This window comes from Haliotis asinina, chromosome 12, assembly GCF_037392515.1.
Source record: "Haliotis asinina isolate JCU_RB_2024 chromosome 12, JCU_Hal_asi_v2, whole genome shotgun sequence".
In the NCBI taxonomy this organism is placed as follows: Eukaryota; Metazoa; Mollusca; class Gastropoda; order Lepetellida; family Haliotidae; genus Haliotis; species Haliotis asinina.
In genome coordinates, this window is record NC_090291.1 from 41,595,001 (window position 1) to 41,616,658 (window position 21,658).

The 21,658-nt window shown below is 40.6% G+C and overlaps 1 protein-coding gene across 1 annotated transcript in view; it reads left to right on the forward strand.

The window, feature by feature from the left end:
- The window catches only part of LOC137258091 (b(0,+)-type amino acid transporter 1-like), a 21,779-nt gene extending 582 nt beyond the window's left edge, over positions 1-21,197 (forward strand). The window contains exons 2-13 of the mRNA XM_067795647.1: positions 8,204-8,374; positions 10,408-10,509; positions 11,512-11,751; positions 12,754-12,879; positions 13,570-13,669; positions 13,998-14,042; positions 15,194-15,317; positions 15,718-15,821; positions 16,511-16,607; positions 17,540-17,689; positions 18,998-19,166; positions 19,751-21,197. Coding sequence (XP_067651748.1) covers positions 8,204-8,374; positions 10,408-10,509; positions 11,512-11,751; positions 12,754-12,879; positions 13,570-13,669; positions 13,998-14,042; positions 15,194-15,317; positions 15,718-15,821; positions 16,511-16,607; positions 17,540-17,689; positions 18,998-19,166; positions 19,751-19,818 — 1,496 coding nt within the window. The 3' untranslated portion in view covers positions 19,819-21,197. The remainder of the gene's footprint in view (positions 1-8,203; positions 8,375-10,407; positions 10,510-11,511; positions 11,752-12,753; positions 12,880-13,569; positions 13,670-13,997; positions 14,043-15,193; positions 15,318-15,717; positions 15,822-16,510; positions 16,608-17,539; positions 17,690-18,997; positions 19,167-19,750) is intronic.
- Positions 21,198-21,658: the final 461 nt, after the last annotated feature.

A 21,658-nucleotide genomic window follows, 5' to 3' on the forward strand; every position in this document is an offset into this window, starting at 1 on the left:
TCCATTTATAAAAGACGGTCAGTACATATTGATAAGAACGGGCGACTTGGAACATGGGCTACCTTATTCAGTAAGGATTACAACTTTGAGAGGTAACCACATCACTTGCTTGATAATAATTTGTAAACCCACACAGAAACGTCTCGCCTAATTTAAAACAAACTGATATTTTTTCGTTATCACCGCAATCAGCACGTTATGGTAAGGCCATATGAACGAGACAATCCAGTGAATCGGCATCGATGAGCACACTTAGGATACGAAGACATATACTCTTCAATAAAGTAGAGGATAATGAACTTTCAAACTGGATAGGAAGTGTAAACGTTAACAAACGTTTCAAGGACAGACATCTCACCATTTCCCTCTATTACCACCCCTAAACACAACGCAGTTGCCCCATACACGTGCATGGGGTCCCATTCTTGATTTTGACGTTTTTTCAAGAAGGTCGAGAAATCACTTAGAACATCAATTTTGAAACTCATCTTGCATTTGTTAATGTTTGTTTCTAGTCTTTTTTTTTTGAAATGAACATCGTACACACGCAAATTACATGCCTTACACCAATCATCATTCAACTATGGTTGTTAGGAAGTGCAAATGGTGATGCACTCTCAAAACATTCAATAATATCATGTCATCACTGACTCCGATAAATCTCCTAAATATTTTTAGTCGTAAATAAGAAAAATGAAAATCCCCTACTTTTTTAAAAGTATATATCACCAAAATAAGCGAACGCGATGGAGATTATGCTTTGAATGTTTGTTGTTTATGGTCACATCGTGCAACATTCCTGATTTATGAGGGCGACGTTTTACGTCATCTGCAACGCAGCTGTGATAAAATGGCATGTGTGAGCCAATTTAGCGAGACTGGCCCACGGATCCCGTTAGTCCATTTTCATACCATATCTGTTATAAAGAACTTTGAAAAAACTTTATGGACAACAGCTGATCCCTGCTTGACTACGGTACCTTCCAAATTCTAAAATGTCGCTCAGAAAAGAGTAAGAAAGAAGTTGTCCGTCCATATATCATTTTCTAAATAGGTACTCCAACTCTTACGTATACCATGCCCAGCGAAAAAACTTAACTACGCATACTGGGTTATTGCATAGGATGATCCAAAAGAGAAACCGGAATAAGCAAGCGAAAAAAAAACTGTCCATTAAAGTAAACTTCATCGGAGCCTTGAAGACGGCAGGTTCTTTTAGACCAGAGAAAAACAAGTTCGAATTTGGAAAAATGTACAACCGCAAAGGCTGTTTGAGGTATTTTTTGGTACCTTGCAGGAAGTGCTTAGTGTATAACCTTTTGATATATAGCCTTCTATATAGATGTGATTTGTGTATACCCCTCATAGATAAGATAAAAGAGCAAACACTATGAGCAGGGTTATTCATAGTCTGCCTCGTAGTCCCAGAACCGCATTATTTACCCTTCTGTATGGTCGTTTCTGTAATGTGTAAACCCTAAATGAAGTAAATCTAGACTTCCTTAAGTTTAGAATCTCACCTGAGCTCCTTTTCAAATTAAAAGGAACGGCTTGTTTGTGTAACAAAATATCTATACAGAGGCTACACGCGCATTAGTCTAACATATCCACTAAATTGTTAAGTGGTATGTATGAAATATTTTGCACTAGCAACGTGTGTGGACACAGCTTGTTTGTTTACGTTTCAGCGTCCTTGAATTGTCAGGTGTCAGGTTTAATGTTGACTAAACTCTGACAAAAATTATGAGCACATATCAGAGATATCAGATCTTGGTATACTCAACAAAAAAAGTACATTACACTCACAGTACATGCACGAGACGTTTGCAGTAGTCGTCTGACAATAAACAGTGTACGGGCCCGACAACGAGACGGGCACCGTTGCAGATCACCCAAGGCGTTCGCATGATATCACACAATAATGACATGACACAAATCTGGTTATGTCATCTCCGCAACAGATTGCAACCTCCACTAGCAGAGAATTGTGCGGGGGTTGAAAGTCAGACAATAACGTCGACGTGTGAATCAACACCAGACATTGCAAGACCTAGGGCAAACACTCGGCTACTAATTGCGACGAAAAGTCAAAGTTTTCCGATCTACCGTGTCATTCTCAAACGTTAATGAACAGGAAATTAGCATATAGAGAGCATAGCATGTCTGTGTCACGTAACGTGTAGGCTATTCACTGGGTACATACACTCATAGCAACGAAAAAAGGAAAACATGACAGTTCAAGTGTTCATTTATTTATGTCCAGAATTTCACTAACGTTCCAATACACAGCATGCAAAAAAAGCTTGGAAAAGAGTACATGAACATTTGTACTTTCAAGTGTTCCCTTATTAGTTCCCATGAGCATATTAAGGTAATGGGGATAGCAACTCCACATGAACATAAATTAACTTATCACAGTCAAAGTCCCAAGTAATGACAGATGTCCACCTCCACATGACGTGTTGGACGTCAGATTTTGTCAATCGTGATTCAACTCCACACCTCACAGACTTCCTGTATTGTCACGTCTGTAAGGTTCGGCCCCAGCCAGCTTATGTGAAAACCCCCAAGAATATTCAGCTCACGAAATGTTACGAGGGCGATGTAACAAAGATAACATGTCTACATAACGGTCTTTGCCTACAGTAAGCGACAGTGTTGTTTGTAGTCGTTGTCATGTTGAAGCTAAATGTGTTGGCTCTTGTATACTGGGGGAAGCACAACTTACGCAATACCTCTGTATAACATTGTCTTGTGAAAATAACTTTAAAACTCAATAGTTGCGATGCCATATGGCCATCTCAGTACAACAGCGTGCCTTGTTTCCTCTCCGTTTATGTAATTTACGTCATGACGCCATCTGCTGGAATGGGTTAGATCACTCTCAAGTGATCACATGCTTCCAGCGACAGTCACATATCTCATAAACATGTTGACCTGTGAAGTTCCGGTTTAGAATTGATCTTCAGTAACCCATGCTTGTCGCAAGAGGCGACAAACGGGATCAGTGGCTGACACATATCATCGTATCCCATTTGCGAAGAGCGATGGCCATGATGTCGATCACTGGATTGTCTGATACAGAATCGATTATTTACAGACCACCACAATTTAGTTGGAATATTACTGAGCGCGGCGAAAACTAAGCTCACTCACTAACTCATAACTATGCATAACAGTTGAAGGGAATGCCCACTTTCACGTTACTGTGTTTTTAAGCGTCGAACAGTAAAGTCTAAGGGATAGGAGCGATCACAGTTTTAATGTTTCTCATACAAACTGATTGTTATTTTGTATCCATAATACACTTCGCACGTCTAATCCTAAACTGTCCCCCAACCCGTTACCTTGACCTTGTCCTTAACCTTGATCTTGACCATGATCTTAACCTTTACCTGAACGATGACCATTACATACATAATCTGAGTGATTGCACAAAAGATTACACGGCCCACGGACCATGGTCCACTGCCCACTAGCGTAAAGCTTTGTACCAAGTTAACACATGGCCTTTCGGTAAACGATTCTTTGTGGCTACTTTGCCAAGGCAAGATAACACACTCGATCCCTGTTGCTACTCGTCTTCCTAGCTCGCCTGTACCTGTTGCGAGGCTGTGTGATAACTGCACGCATGTTTCATTTTTCAACTTTAACACAAACCACAAACAAGGCCCAGTCTTTTTATCTGTTCACCTGGTGAATTAGTACTGAAGAATATTTATGTAGCGTGGTTTTTATCATTTCAACATGTCTAATACTGATATACTCAACCGTTCCTGCAGTTTATTTGTATTTCGACAAGTAAATATGATCTACGTGCTACCGTGTTAGGTCGTGATAGTCACCTGACAGACCTTTTGTAGTATTGACACAGGATTTACGACTTTGGCTGTAGCGACCCAGTGTTCATGCCCTGTAATATCACACAGTGTGACAGTCACGCACTTGTTCTGTGACAGACTCGTGGCTGTATCTAAATTAGATCAGCAACGTGTACTTGTGCTACCACAAACGGCGTGACTTGACGGAATTCACATTGGCACTAGAAAGTATACCCTGAGTGCAAGTGTCCAGTGAATGATAAATATACAAGTCACCACAGTCCTTTCACAGCAAAAATTGCTTGGTTTCCGCATTGTTAAGTATACTGAAACTGAAATTTCCATTTAGAATCCAGTTTCCGTTCTTTTACAATGAGTTATCGCAGGAAACTGAACTTACAAATTACCCAGTTTCTCAGAGTTTCCGACTCTAACAGGTCTCCGCGAACGTTTTAGAAGTTTAGGCGTACACTAAGAAACAAATGTTATGGATAACGACTTGTTTATAACTTCAAAGAAACCTTTCGATATTGATACCTGTACAGTTCTCGGGGATCCAACATTTTGTTTCGAAACGTCGCACTCACGAAATAAAAGAAGTTGCTATCCATAAAGGTTGTTCAATATTTTATGACAGATACAAACACCTACATACATACGCACGCACACGCGCACGCACACGCACACGAAAACCCACCAAGAAAAACATATAAATTATATATATAATCAAAATCCTGATATTAGATGCCATTATTTCAACGGTTGTAGCTCTGCAATAGCCTAATGCACATCACAGTTACTGATTGTGAATATATTTGGAGAAAAGTCTTCAGGTGAACATAATGAATGAGAATACACGATTTCATTATACATATAAAAATGTCTCGCGAAAAATATTCAATAGACTTAACTTTTTTGACTCAGCATACACATATATTGGAAAACAGGCTCAATGTAAACTGAAGACCTGCAAACAGTGCCAACTCGGATTTATATCCCGCATTGTACCTTTCACTTTTCAACACATTCCCAGACCCTAGTGTGACCCGATACCAGCGTAGATAATTGCAAATGATAGGACATCTTGTAGCGTGTGGGTCATGTTCCCATATCTACATAGTCATGCTTGTTGATGACTTCAGTGCGTTATCTAGCGCCATGCTCATGCTTTGAGGGACATACCGCCTAAATGTATATCACCTTAACACGTGCTGGGCCTGTAATGCACCAATTTACAGTCGGGGAGCATGTCCCGTTATTAAAAACGTCTCGAGATGAATGCAGTTGACGTGGATGAAGTGACCAAACTGACAGCTACGTTTCATGAGAGGGATGGGTTGAGTTTCAGTTAAGTTTCTCTTCGGATTTTGTTCTTTCCAAAGATATTTAATTCACTCAACATGGTTCATTTGTAAAACATATGTACACAGACGGTATAACTGGTTGGTACAACTTGTAATGCGATGGCAGAGATAGGTAACTTTACACATTTAGTGGATGTCTCTGTCTCTATCTCTATCGTGTCTGTGGACTGTTTCATTAGATAGACTGGTGGATGGAATGTCGTAATGTAGTACAATTTAGTTAACATTTAGGAGCGCTGGGGTAGCCTAGAGGTTGAAGTGTTCTCTCGTCTCGCCGAAGATCCCGGTTCGATTCCCCACATGAGTACAGTGTCATTGGGTTTTTGAAAAACAAAATATTCATCATCTGTGAAAATGGAGCGCAGAAAAGAGACATTCACTTATACTAAAGTTTACTAAAATTAGATATAGGCCGTGTAAATATACAGATTTTAGAGACGAAGACAAGAAAGTATCGTATACATTTAGTGATCATTTGTTATTGAATCCAGCATATTAGATGAAAACTAGTGAGTGAGTGATGAGTGAATTTAGTTTTACATCGCTTTTTATTGAAATAGTCAACCAATATCACTCCGGGTAACACCAGAAATGGGCTCCAGTTATTGTAACCATGTGTGGAATCGAACCAAAGTCTTCAGCGTGACGAGCGGACGCTGTAACCACTAGGCTACCCCTCAGAGTGAGTATGGCTTTTCGCCGCTTTTAACAATATTTCGCCTTGAATGGGTTCCACATTGCACCCATGTGTGAAAACGAACATGGGTCTGCGACATGACGAAGCCCCCTTACAAGAGACTGTATTAAAGACAAGAAACTGACCACGTGACTAATGTCATGCCGTATTGATATTGTAGCTGAAAGATAATACCCCTTCTCTACCCCCTTCCGCGTGAGTCTGCCTGGCAGGAGAGTGAATATGTTGTTTACTAGTCCCCTGACCACAGCTCCTAATTCAGTGAGAATGATTCATGTGGCGATTCTTCTCAGTATTAATTTGCTATAACAACTCAAGTCGAAGTCTCGCTTAGTTATGCGAATCTCGCTTGATCTGTGACCATAGCCGATAAATAGTGATATATACACATGGAAAAAAGCATCGCAACATCCATATATTTCATAGCTTAGGACCTTATCCAAACCACAGTTTGTCTTCCTGTTTCAAGCCATGTCTGTGTCCAACCGGAGTTGGTCGTTAATATCGGTGATAATGTTTCAAAGACGTCGAAAGTGGTCGATTTCTCTGTTTTTCTTACTCTTTAACTGCAATAACATCCCCGATCCTACCCCTCATTTTCTCTAGACGTGTGACTGTGAGGTATTGCTACAATACATCTAGAACTTGTACTGGAGGATGTCTCCGCGAACAATGATATCCCAAACATTCTCAATGGGATTGAGAAGAACGATCTGGCCTGGCGTTGTCTATGAAGACATGATTAGAGGATGGTTATCGAAATGTGGTACAACAACCCTTTCTAGGATGTCAACGATTCACCGTTGTCGATCCTGGCTTTGTCTGATCGTCACAAGGTCAGGTTTACAGTCATGTGAGAGGCACCCTTACACCAGCAATGAATTTCCTTCAATCGGTACTTGCTTCAAGATATCCCGATGTCTATATGCAGTGTTTATGTGGTGTCAAGTATGAGCTCAGTTGTCGTTCATAAACATTTTTTTTGTCTGAGCGCGGGACCCTTCTCAGTGATGTCACATTGGAGTAACCACCAATCTGTTTTGTGCTTTCCTGAAAACAAAGGACGGCTGACTGGTCGTCTTGCTCTATACCCACTCATAGGCCATTTGGAACCATTCTTTTGGATGAGTGAGTTTAGTATTACGCCGCAATATTCTAGCAAAACCACGGCAGTAAACACCAGAAAATAGGGTTCACACATGTGTATCCATGGTTGGAGCTGAACTGGGGTCTTTGGTGTGACGAACGAACGGCCATTGCGTTGAATGGCGAAAGCCTCTCTGTTATTAACACGCAACGTGACAAGGATCAAGAATGGACCAAGTCTCTTGACTAGGAAAAGGACTATATACTCCTTTGGAGTTTTCGTGGTCGACATGAAAGCTGACCTCCTTTAGTCTGTCGATGTTTTCTGGCCAGTTGGCTGAGACTCGTTGGATGCCAACCAACACCTTGTGCAAAAACCCTCAGTGACATAACAGCATTTCGGTTATCAATAACTGGTAATTTTTGAGTTGTTGTCAGTTGGGAAGGCCTCGCGTATGTACAAGTTGAACGAAATCAATTTATTTTCGAAGTGTTTGAGCTGTAAGACAGTTTATTGTATCTTGGTGTTTGCTTTATACACATTGCACGTCTTGCTCGAATTTACCGTACCACGTGCACATCGTAAGGGTATCATGATCCTTGATCCTTGAGGGTTCAAATATCACCACACTATCACATGAGCGTAAAAGGCTATATGGGGTAAAACCTCACTGGTGTTGGGATAGGGTTGTCCATGTGTATAGTCGATTGTGGGATGCTAAATTTAATGTTAAATGTTGTCCAAGCATTTTTTAAAACATTTTTGTAGCCAATTCTAAACGATAGAAGTACTTATGGATGAACTGGTTTTTATTGGAGCACATTACGAGGTGACATACAACTGTCAAAACATGTCTGAACGTAAGGACATCATTATATGTGTTCTCAAAGTCTTTTTTTTTCACATAATGCTTAGAGCGTTCGCTAGTCGCGCCGAAGACCCGGGTTACATATTTTTCCCATTTCTGGTGTCTGATGGCGTTCAACTAAATCCACTCACTTATCCCAAATCACTTATGTGTCGTAAAACTCAATTATTAAACTCATTTTATCCATTCATCTATCTCCGTTGCGTACTAGTCTTATAAAACCTTCGAGTTATCATCAAAATTTATTTCAAAATGGCGCTAACTGACAGAAACTAAACCGGATGTGACGTGAAGTGGGGAATGTAAGAGAAGATTACTGCTTTGTTGTCACTATAGTTACAAGTGAACGTAAAACCACCTTTACAGATGGTGAGAATGGTGATCTTGACGCACTCCGACAACGTCAGGTCAAGCCCCAATATGGCGCCACTGACAGCGACACCAGCTCCAACAAAGTGGAGATTAGTCAGAAGGTGCAGATGCAGCGTAATGTGGGTCTGTTCAGTGGGATCTCCATCATCGTCGGGACTATCATAGGTAAGGCTAGACAGAGCTGGACAGAGCTGACAGAGGTGACCCTAGATTGACACTACTTTATACTGGAATTATGTCATGTCATGAGTGACGTCAAATACAATGTAAGTGAGTGCGTGCGTGAGTGCGTGCGTGAGTGAGTGAGTGAAAGAGTACAGTCCGCTTGAGTTAGAAACGGACCGATGAATTGCAAATTTTACATAATTGCCACGTAAATATAAATAGTACACATGTTTATCATTTACTAATACCTAACAGCTTTCTGATATTTAAACATTTTCTGGACTCCACCAAAAACGCTGTTTAAGAAACTGTCATCATTGAAATAGCAAACGTTGTAATCTGTCGCGGCGGGATGAACAGCTACTCATAGCGGGGGATTTCCCAAAATCTATTCCTGGAGACCTGTTGGTTCCTCCTCTGTTGTAGTGTCATAGTCACGACTTAAAAGGATGACAAGTGCTCACACAGATGCCCGTTGTAAGCCATCCCGAGACCTGTAACCTTGTTCAATGGCGTTAGCTACCTTGCTGACACTGTTTTGCCACGAGTCAGTCGTGATTTTGTTAAGGGATTCCTTAACCCCAAACCTCTACGTCACGTAATCTAAAAGTTGTGTTTGATCTGGCAACATCTCCTTTGACAATACCCCATATCATTTCAACCGGGTTCAGGTCAAAATGATAGAGAGGAAGTCGCCGAATATCGTGACCCTTACTTTTTATGTAACGGTCATCTTTGTAGAAAGGTTCACCTTTGTGGGTTTTTACGATCTCATACAGCTGAGGTTTCGTTGCAATTGTCGTTCGTTGCGAAATTTGTCGAGCCATGATGTCATATCGCCTTTTCGACTTTTAGATGATCCTGGCTTTACTGTCTTTATACGTGACCCCTTATCACCCCGATCGGGTACCCACTGACTGTTGGCAGTGTGCGAGGCATTGACCCAGGTCTCGTCCAAGTACACTGGCTCGAACCTTTCCTCGCGCTTCTTCTTTATTACTCTGAGAAAATTATTTCTTAAGCGGACGATATCAGTGCGTTCACAGAGTACTGAACCATTCTCCTCCGATTGTTTTTATAACGATACCCGAAAGAGTATAAAAGTTGCCAGAGTATGTAGAGCTTGTTGACAGACTGACTTAAAAGGTTCTTTAGAAAGTTGTCCAAATGTTTTAATTTGTATGATTTTGACACTACCCCTACCTGCTTCGCATCACCCTCACAATGTTTGTGTTCCAAAACATTTGTCAGTACCCTTGTTGATACTCCTAAAGCATTTGATGCCCGGTCACGGAATTAATGGCATTAGTAGATTTTCCCCATTCGTCTTCAGCACGGAAAAAATCACACACTTTAATCATCAACTGTTTCAGGTCAGCGTTCATCTTCATTTTCCATCAGGTATGTGTATCCCGTACACGACGAGATAGTGGCTGTTCTGTTTCCGCGGTTTCACCCCGCCACGACAGATAACAACGTTTGCATTTTCAATGATGATAGTTTCTTAAAGAGCTCTTTTGGTGGAGTCAGGAAAATTGTCAAATATAAGACAGCTGTTGGGTATTAGTAAATGATAAGCATGTGTAATAGTTATATTTATGTGGCAATTTTGTACAATGATACAATTTGCAATTCATCGGTCCGTTTCTGACTCAAACAGACAGAAAGTGAGTGAGTGAGTGAGTGGGTGGGTGAGTGAGTGAGTGAGTAGGTGAGTGGGTGGATTGGTTTTTTGTACGAAATATAGTATATGCTAACGTAATTGTCTCGTATGGACGAGTGAGTGAGTTTAATATCCCAGCTATGTGACGGTGGCGGTATGGACGAATTCCCCAGTGTATACTGTTTATATTCTTGTTTACATGTGTAAATCTTTGGTATAGCTGTAAAATTCAGTTTATATTTTTCGATCTCGGAGATTTGGATTAGACTACACTGACTACAGTTTTGTATTTGTATGTCTATGAATCAATATATCCGTCAAACACTGTACACGTCATTAGGTTACAACATATTCAGGTTGACTTTTTCAGGGTCGGGTATTTTCGTGTCCCCCAAGGGTGTTCTGAGGGACACGGGGTCGGTTGGACTCAGTCTGGTGGTGTGGGCAGCCTCGGGACTCATCGCGCTCATGGGTAGGTTCAATTGACAGTAACCCCCAGTCAGGTGAGTGAGTGAGGTGGTCGGGTAGATATAACTTATATCATGTCAGTGGATGTGTCAGGAAAGACCGGAATGTCACTGGTGAAACCACGAGTTCGTACCTGAGATTCAAACTCAAGACCATGTGGATCCTCAGCAAGGGACGTAATTCAGCATATAGAATCACGATTCACATCTGTGTCTAATCAGCGTTTATCAAATTTTACGTGCAATGTTAAGCTGAAGGAAGGGTAGTCATTGGCCGCTTCCTGGCCGCTTTTATACAACTGCTCAATTTACCGTATTTTACAGTTACTGAAATCGTTGATTTTGTTGATATTCTTCTAAACATTATATTGACAGGGCCTCCTTTCAATAAGCAGCCTTAACTAAGGTTAACCTTAACTCGCATTCGTTAACACTGCACTAAGGTTACCTGAGGCCTAGGCGTAGTCAGTGGTTAAAGGGGGTGGAGCGAGGACGTTTGTTCAATCCGACTCGGTACCCATTTAATGCTTGGTGTCACAGATTTCATAATACGAGACAGGATGAGTAAACTTCATGTAGCAGAATAAGACGTAAAAAGTGACTGAAAACTCATCGAAAACACAGCCCTTCATTGTTTGCTTGCTTGTTTGTTTAACGCCATACTCAGCAATACTCAAGCTACTAGATTTCTAGTACATTTTCTGACGTGATTTGGTTTTGGCCTGGGTTTGTTGTTTTCCGCCGCATTCATCACTGTTCCAGCTGTATGGCGGTTGTCTATAAATAATCGAGTCTGGACCAGACAATCCCGTGAACATCATGAACATAGATTTACGTAACTGGAACACGATGACATGTGCCATGCCAGCGAACCTGGCCACCCCATCCTGGTAGTCTCCTCTTTCAAGCAAGGGTTAATGAAGATCAATTCTAATTCGGATGTTCACTGGTTAGTCCTGACATGAAACCAATATCTCTCGTTGTCACTAACGAATGTTCTGTTCAAGGAGCATTGTGTTACTCCGAGCTGGGGACGCTTATCCGCCTGTCTGGAGGGGAGTACGCCTACATCCGCGGCGCCCTCGGCAACATCCCCGCCTTTCTTTACTCGTGGACGTCCGTCATCGTCATCAGGACGTCGTCGCTGTCGATCATCACGTTGACGTTCGCCCAGTACGTGGAAAGTTTCTTCACCATGTGTGGTTCACCAATTGCACCGACCAAGATCGTGGCGGCCATTGCACTTAGTAAGTTCAATGGTACCTGGTTGCAGTAAAAGGGATTGAATTTATCGAATGGTTTTCCAAAATCTGTTTAAATAGGGATTTCGGGGTAGTTGCACACGAAAGTTACACATTTAAACAATTCCACGAAATTGAGTTTTAGGTTACGAACACACATAAACTTAATTAATATGTTGCTAAATTTATTTGCCTTTGTCATGAAGAGGACTCTCTAAACAGAAGACAACGATTACTGCACGGCGTTCAATTCTCGTGCACAGTTCGTTTTCAGTGAAAATGTACCAATGAATATCAGTTTATAGAAAAAAGTAAACCAAATATAGCGAAATTAAAACTGCGAATCCTCATATGTTAATTGAAAATTTAAGTCTCAGAATTGTATCCAACTTAGTATAAAAGTTGTTTAACAAACACTCATAGATTCAAATCGTTATTATTCGTTTGTATTACAAGGGGGTAAGCGCAGTAGTTGGAACAGTGAAAGAAACGTACGTGCGATACGCGATGAGCAATAACTAAAACTCACCCGACTTGTTCTCGGTGTTTCATTTAATACAAACAAACAAATAATTTCACTTTATTCGATTTACTATATTTCGAACGGGTATTGCATCTAAACCAGTAATTGTTTTTTCCCCAATGTGTGTCAAAGTAGCTTTCAGAATAACGATGTGCGTTCTGTTTATAATGGTTTAGATCAAGTCGCAGTAAACAAACGATCGACTGTCCGAGCCTTACGGTTTACCAATCAACAGTTAATTGTGATAAATGAGTTTCGGAGGTGGGTGAAATGATATCATCCTCAGGAAGCCTGTCACTGTTCCCTGTCTTTGATGTCAACACAAGCAAACGCTCTGAGGTAGACACACATCCGAGCGATTTGATTGGTCGTGAACCTGCTACTTGTAATCTTCATTTCAGCCGGGACTATTTTTCTTTTTCATTTTTTTAGCATATGTGATTCAAACCAATCAAGGTGTTCTAACTGTGATGATTCATCTTCAGTTACTGTGGGTATAGTGAACAGCTGGAGCACCAAGTTGGCCGCCAGAGTGCAGGTCGTCTTCACAGCCGCCAAACTCATTGCTCTCGCCATCATCATTGTGGGCGGTATAGTCAAAATGGCTGAAGGTATGTAGGGGATAGATTGTGTAATTAAAGAAACATGCATGTGTGAATTACATCAACACATGTGTTCATTTGTTCATTCCAAAGACCCGAGTTTGATTCCCTCCCTCCTTTCCCCCTTCCCCCATGGGTACAATGTGTGGTCCATTTCTGGTGTACCCCGTGTCATCCCCATATCTTGTGTCCCCTGGATGATACTGCTAGAATATTGCTGGAATATTTTGGTGTAAAACTAAACTCGCTCACGCACTACGTTGACGTCACAAAGAATCACCATCTCTGACCTTATGAATTATGATTATCGATGTATTGAAATGAAAAAAAAAATCATTTTCTTAGGGTACGAAGTAAACAGAGTACACATTGAAAGTGACAAGTACAGTTTAGAATATTGAAAGGTATTGTTAAATGCCATTCTTGACGTCATAGAAATGTGTAAAACAACATAACGTGACCTTATTCCAAAACATTAATGGTAGGACTGACTACCGCCACGTGTCGTCACACCGCCATGTTCGAAATAGTCACGTGGTTAAATACCGCATTCACTGGCTGCTGGTATGGGGTCAGATACTGACCACAGGATAGTTTCTCTACGTTAACATTTGATGGCGATTTTGAAATCCTGAAGTGGAATTTTATTCCTGGCTTTCATTATGTATTATTGTAGCAGGCATTCAATATTGTCTCCAGGCAACACCTCTGTCTTGGAGGAAGGGTTTGAGGGTTCCACAACTTCACCATCAACGATAGCGTTGGCATTTTACGGCGCATTGTGGGCATTTGACGGCTGGTAAGTTGACTGTCGCGTGACCCGTGAATATCCGCCTTTTCATGAACCCTTGTCCACTAACGGGATTGTGTGGTCGGGCTTGCTTACACATGTCATCAGTCCCCAAATGTGTAGATAGACGCTCATGATGTTGATCACTGGATTGTCTGATCCAGACTAGATTATTTATAGACCACAGCCACAAAAGTGTACTATTGCTGAGTCCGGCGTTAAACAACATATACAAGAATAACAATAGTTATTATATTTTATGTAACGTGTATGCGAGGAGCTACACTGAAGGCGCTATATCCTGAACACTGTGAACTGAATAAAATGTCTTCCACAGGAACAATCTTAATTACGTCACAGAAGAACTCGAAGATCCATCCAAGTGAGTAAATTAAAATGACAACGACGATACTAGTAGGTTAATCACAGCGTAAGGGTGAGTGAGTGAGTTAAGATTTAGACTCACACTGGCAACATTACAGCCCTATCGCGACTGCGATAATAAGTACTTTAATAATACATAAAGCTTTTTCGTAAAGCCTGTCAACAAAAGACAGTAAAACAACAAGGTTATCACAGAGAAAAATATGAAACTGACCAGTAAGTATTAGAACATGTATTACAATACAAAATAAAAAAACGGGATATAGGTCACGAACAACTTAAGGTAAATCACCATACTAAGTGCCATGGGGACTCACAGTATCTTTGCTATTTACATGGACCCTAGCTGGATTTATATCACGCCTTCCAATGTTGGTGATTGTTTGCACAATTTAGCCACACGTTAAAAGAATATATATATATATATATTACAATTGAAATCAAGGACAAGAAAAGTCCTATAAATGAAATTGAACATACCCTCTCCGGGCTAGAACGAAAGGAGGGGGATTATCCACCAGTGCTCCGTGCTTTCCAAAGCAGTTCTATCTCAAACAATCATGTATTTGATCACCGTTATCATACTACATCCTGTTGCAGCCACGTTTGTTGCATAGAATATTTATCAGCGAAATTTTCTTGTTTGCTTCTATCATTTTTGAGTGCTTGGGAGTATATTCTAGTCGTGCAATTGTTTTCCCATTCCTTCAACTATGTTCTCGTTGCTTCGAAACTTTTTTTCCTCATTTTACAATTTTCTTGTGATTTCGAGTTTTTCATCGGTCCTTAAATTCATTCACGTTGCTTCGAGTAATTCTTGTTACTTTACGTTTCTTTTAAAAGGCTCTGTTTACTTCAAATATTTCGAAAGTTTTGAAAGAAACATGCAGCAACAAGGAAATACGGTGGCAAGAATTTATCGAAACGACGAAAAGCCAGATAAGGAAGAACTGCAAGATGCATCTCCCGAATAAAGAAGATGTTCATCCATAAATATTCAACTCCAAGAAGTTATTGGGAAAAAATACGAAAATACCCGAAGCAACGAGAAAGTACTTGAGGCAACAAGAAAAATAATTCTTTGCGAGAAATCGTAACAAAAGGTGGCGTTGGTATTATTCTATAAGAAACAGCGTTATCTACCTACAGAAATCTGCCTCGTGCTAATATTCTCGGCGTCCTTCTCGTCACCATTGTCTACGTCTTGACCAACATCTCCTACCTCACCGTGATGACTACACAGGAGCTGCTAGACTCCAATGCAGTGGCCGTGGTGAGTTGCCATCTTGTCGACTATAACGATGAGAACAGAACAGGATTTCACTCTCTTTCACCCGAGAATTTCACTTGAGAAATGGATGCATCAATATGAGGACTTTTAAGAAGTCATACATGACATGACGTTTACAAATTGTAAACTGACCTACAAAAGAAAGTACAACTAGTATTAGGAGTATTAGAATCATTTAAAAAGAAAAGTCAAAAATTATAAGATGACCACTTATGGCCAGGAAGTGACTAATGCCAAGCTAGTGTGGTAAATACTGGACAAGAGCACAATGATGGCTGCCAGTGGAGCAGGTTACCAGAGTAGCTATTGTTGAAAACTGGTTGCCATAACTACCTTTGGTATATCCTGCTTCATTTTAAATGATACTGATATCCTGTTGTAGACATGGGGGGACCGTGTTCTAAGAGCTGCCGCCATCATTATGCCTCTGTCTGTCATGGTGTCGACGTTCGGGGCTGCCAATGGAACAGCCTTCAGTGGAGGAAGGTCAGTGCTGGCACGAAAGTATACTGAACGGCAAAAGAGACACAACTCTGGCTTTTTGTCAAGTTTTAAAATAGACAATAGAGTTAAATATAAATATGAACGATTACCCTTTTGTTTCTAAACTAGCGTTTCTTTTGCAGTTCAGCATATACATAACGGTTCATTAAACTGACTAACTGTGATACGCTAGCACGCGTGTCCAAAGAGGTGTTAGCCCCTTTCAGTGACTATCCGTGGGAGGGAAATGCAGTATCTGATATCAAAGACACGACGTCTTTACGGAAAGTCATGAAGGCAATAGTTGACATCTGACCCATGATCTATACAGTTGAAGCTGTCAAAACCGGCACCTGTCCAATCCGGCAAGGTGTCAATACGAGCATAAAACCTCAGTCCCTTCTGTGGCTTGAACATTTATCATCAGCTCCACAATCCGGCTCGTTCACTAAACTGGATTATTTCTTCAGTCCCGATGAGTGCCGGTTTCCGAGCTTCCACTGTATTTGTATTAGCTCCATACCTGTAGGTTTACGATAAAATCAAGATCTTTTTCGACCATCTTGTATCACGGACTGGGCGTATATGTATGAGGTTTATGATAGAGTCAAGATCTCCTTGACCACCCTGTAACACGGATTGGGCGTATATGTATGATGACTGGCCCCAATCCCACTTGTCCTTATTTTCAGAGTTGTGTATGCCTCTGCCAGGGACAACAACCTACCTGAGATATTGTCCTACATCCAAGTCAAGCAGTTAACTCCCCTTCCCTCCATGCTGTTCACGGTAAGTGTTCCCAGGCCTTGTTCTCCGTCCTTCACATGGTGTTCACTGTCACCCTTTGTTGTATCTGTAGCTGTAGCGGTGATACGATTGGTGAGTGAGTGAGTACGAGTATAGGGTATTACGCCACTTTCAGCAAGATTTCAGTTTTATCACGGTGGAGGATATCAGAAATGGGCTCCACACATTGTGTCCTTCACATGGTGTTCACTGTCACCCTTTGTTGTATCTGTAGCTGTAGCGGTGATACGATTGGTGAGTGAGTGAGTACGAGTATGGGGGAAGATTTCAGTTTTATCACGGTGGAGGATATCAGAAATGGGCTCCACACATTGTGTCCCGAGTCTTTCAAACCAGAAGGCTGCCCTACGACCCGTGCTATGATTATGACCACTTTAACATCATCGTGTCGTGAGGTCGTTTTACCAAAAAACATTGTATTTGGTGCTTCGGAAAATAGATTCTTGGTGGCATGCAGAACCAATACATAACTGTAGTTGCGAAACTCAGCGATATATTTTTCGTCCAGACTAAATTTGTCTTAATTGTTTTGGCAAATAGTGAGTAAATAAGCAATTTGTAAAGTCACTATTGAAGTCATCTTAATTATTAGCAATAATTGTAAACAGATTCATTGGATCATCAGGTTATACATTTGCATACACAAATGATGTGAGTTCGTTTAATGTTCTAGAGATTTTGAGATTTATATGATTTATTTTCATGTACTGAAGTAGTAGTATGGTACGAGAACAGGTTCTTATCAAAGGCTTAATTTTTCAAATTTATAAGAATCTCATTTTCGCAAGGGCAAAGCAAAACATGCAAATTGAAGCAAAACAGAAACAAGCAATAGCTTGAAGTATTGAAGTTACTTGTTGACCTCCAAATGACCTCGCTTGATATACTGGAAATAATCGCTGTATTTTACCTAGATCTTCATCGCCCTCCTCATGATTATCCCCGGCGACATCAGCGGCCTCATTGACTTCTTCAGCTTCACCGCCTGGATGTTCTACGGCATGACCTTCCTCTCCCTCATCGTCCTCAGGTTCAAGATGAAAGATGCTGAACGGCCATACAAGGTGATGGTTTTCTGAGACTTGTGAATCTCTTTTTACCTCACTTCACTGAACCGTTATGGAGACTAGAGACAGCTACCATGGCCTTGTTAATACCGTAGAAGGTCATATCATATAGTTTGGATAAGTAAAATACCTGATAAGTAAACCATCTGGGCGAGTCTCTTGAGATTTTACTTTTCAGGTTCCCACTGTATTTAATGTAACCATTGCTTCGCCTGTTAAACTCACTGAAAGTATTCAGGACCGTATCCTATTGCTGGTGTAAGAAATCCCCTCAGAACCAGCAAAATATAACACTGAGAAGTCTGATATTTTCAATGATACATTATATTGAGCAAACAAAGGCAAGCATATACAGATTCACAAGATAGGTTTCATGTACAATACAACTGAGACACGGGTCACACATATAATGTCAACTCACAAGTCTTGATGTTAGAGTGAGAAACAGTTATGTCGAATGTAACACAGCGAGCGGTCAGGCAGTGGTTATGTAGGTCAAGCATTGAAGGAGAGGCAGAGTTATGAACCACAGTTAATCTGTGTGTATCCGTGTCGACAACACGGCATCTAGCCTTTATATATACAGTCAGCATTTCGAGCACATCAACGTAGAATGCTCTAGAACAGTAGTGGTCTCCCGGAAGTAAACAATTTATCAAGGGAGGCAACTCTGGAGCACTTCCTTATAGCCTGCTGGCAAAACACTCCGATCGTTTCTTATACGCAATCTGACCCACAATGATTATCGTTCAAAACTTTAAACATTGTGACCCAATAACAATCATTACTTAATTAATGATACAATTTATAGAAAATACACTCTCGTAACATTGTACCAATGTGTGGAATCAAACCCAGGTCTTCGGCGTGACGAGCGAACACTTTAACCACTAGGCTACCCCAGAGCTTCTGGGATGATGAGGTCATGTTCATGAAACATCTGGAATGGCAATGGTGGTTTTGGCAGAGATTTCTGTTGAATACAGAAAGGACTTTGACATTCAGGGGATGGATTCCAATCTACTGGATGTGTTCTGCTGCATCTACATCTTTCTCATAAGGTGTTTATCATCCCCATTACTTGTATATTGGAAAATCACAAAAGTTGGTTATGCAAGAAGAATAACCAGCCCCTTCAATTCCTTTCATAAATTCCCTGTACGTAATTCTACAAGAGGTGTAAACACTGGCTAATTTGCTGCTTCTGTTGGAAGTTCCTATACGTATGAAGGTGAGTAAACATTTGGAACAGACCAGTTGGACGTAAGGGAACCTGTTGTACCTGTTGTAGTCTCTGTGTTTCAGGTTCCAATCCCAATCCCAATCATCATGCTGCTGATTTCTTTGTACCTAATCATCGCTCCAATTGTGGAGGATCCAAGGATTGAGTTCCTGTACGCCTTCCTCTTTGTAATCGGAGGTCTTATCTTCTACGTTCCTCTTGTACATTTCAACTTGAAAGTTCCAGGTTTTGGTAAGTCGAGTTTTGATATATACCAGTCTTCTCTTCTATACCCCACTTGTACAGTTAAACTTAAAGGCTCCAACTTTTAGTAAGTCGGGTTTTGATACATACTAGTCTCATGTGCTACGTCACATTCCTACAGTTTCAACTTAAAGGTTTCTGTATTTGGAAAGTTGGGTTTTGATATATTCTATTCTCATCTTCAACTGAGAGGATTCAGGTTTTGGTAATTCAAGTGATGGTATATGTTGACCTCATCACCTCCAGCATATGTTCCGATTTTAACGAATTTATGTCACCAGAAAACTGGGGGACGTCAGAAATGGGTTTCACACGTTGTACCCATGTGGGGAATGGAACCACACCCGTACTTTTGAGAAAGAATCGGATCTTGTGATGCTAACTATATCTGTGTCATCACTGTTAAACATTGGCGCATAAAGACATTCTCTTGACAATAAGAATCGTACGATCGCCTCAGAGTTCCGTAGTGTCTTCTGGATGTGGAATTTTTTCTTCCATTATTAATCAAATGAGCAGTATACGCCAACACGAAAAATGTCATAACCATTCATTCGTATTTTCTCTTCCAGATAAAATAACGGAGTGGTGTCAGTTGGATTTAGAGATTGTCCCATCAAGCGTGGAGCCTGATTCATAAGACGCCAACATGTTCCTTGGAGTTGACTCCAGTCTGTGATAAAAACCCGTGCAGTTGTTACCAGCTGTAGATACAGGCATGTGCCCTGAACATCTTGAATTACATAACAGTCATTGTTAAACAGAATAATCAACTGATGAGTGGTCAAGGACTCTCTTTTAAGAAAGAGATTTATTATGGCCAAGAGGATATTCATCATATACAGCCGTCCAATTACCAAGATTTCTGAAATTTTCAGAAAAAGTGAAGTTTTGAAATTATAGAAACATTTGATGTAAGCCTTAGGTAAGGATAACATAAGTATTTTCTTTCCTTCTTTCTCTCTTTTCTAAAGCTTGTTCTAATATTTGAGTATCACCAAATGTACTGATTTTATGCAGATGTAAATATGAGCCGTACTAAACTCCTAAACTTCAATTTCATACATAGCTAGGTAATTTGTCATGGCAAAGTCTAAGAATGAAGAAAACGTATTTGTCAATCACTCCGAACATTTCTAGCACATGCATTTTTAATGTCTATATTCACTGACTTTACCTTTCTGCTTGTCAAGAGGTGCAAATATTTACACATGAATATTCTGCGAGTGGTTCCACATTTATTTCCAGTCTGACCGTTCAGTCAAACTGTATGTGCATCTCGTGACTTTGTATATATACCACAAACATATGCTGAACAACACTCGAATTTTCATGCGACTGTAAGTCTCTGTCATGCCACTGATAATTATTGCCATGTGCATCAACATAGCCTCAGTAAACTCGGTGCACCTAATGGTAGCAAGAGTTGCACACTCCCTAGGGAGTTGAGATTGATAATACGATGTGACGCTGAGACGGACATCCAATGATACAGGGAAACAGCTACCAGCGCCTTATGCAAGGTATAGTTGCATGGATATGTGCGCTATACAAATGTTCTATAATAATACCATCATGTGTTTTTAAGCTCTTTTGTAGAACATAGACGCAATTATTTATACAGATAGCTTTCCTTTTCACCCCTTGTTTTAAAAAAAGTATTGTATAACAATACGCAGCTATCCACAAAATCCATGTTTTTTTTTAGAAACATCAGATTGAAGTAGGAATTTGAGAACAATGAAGGGGTCAATGTTCAAATATTCCTTCATCTGGCCCCTTGGTAACAATATATGGTAAAACTGTCAAAAGATTATTTCGCTTATTACTGTAGGATGTACGTAAATAAATGCAAAACCGCATCTGATACATAACCGCATCGAATGTTTGGTTCCACTGGGAACGGTACTGCATCGGCTACGTTTCCTTTTAAGGGAGATTTCATTCACATGAAAGAGCCTATTACCATCACTGTATCCTAGACGCATCTCGTTTGTATAATAAAACATTTCATATTCAGATTGTGCCATTATTCTATCAGTGTTGTAGATTAGAACTGTGAATTATGAGTGATTGGGTGAGTTTAGTTTTTCGCCGCACTCAGCAATATTCCAGCTAGATATGGCGGTGGTCTGTAAATAATCGCGTATGGACCAGACAGTCCAACAGCATGAGCGTCGATCTGCGCAATTGAGAACAGGTGACACGTGCCAACCAAGTCAGCGAGCCTGACCACCCGATCCCAGAGTCGCCTTTCATGGCAAGCACGGGTTGCTAAAGGCCTATTCTACTCATGACCTTCACGGGTCCTGTGAATAATGAATTATTAAAGGTGATCAGTTTTTACTCGATACCTTATCTTATAGATTGACTGAGTAAAGCTTTACGTTAAGCAATATTTCAGCAATTTCAGTGCTGGAGATCGCAGAAATAAGGTGATTTATAATCCTATGATGAAACAAAACATATTGCTTTATGAG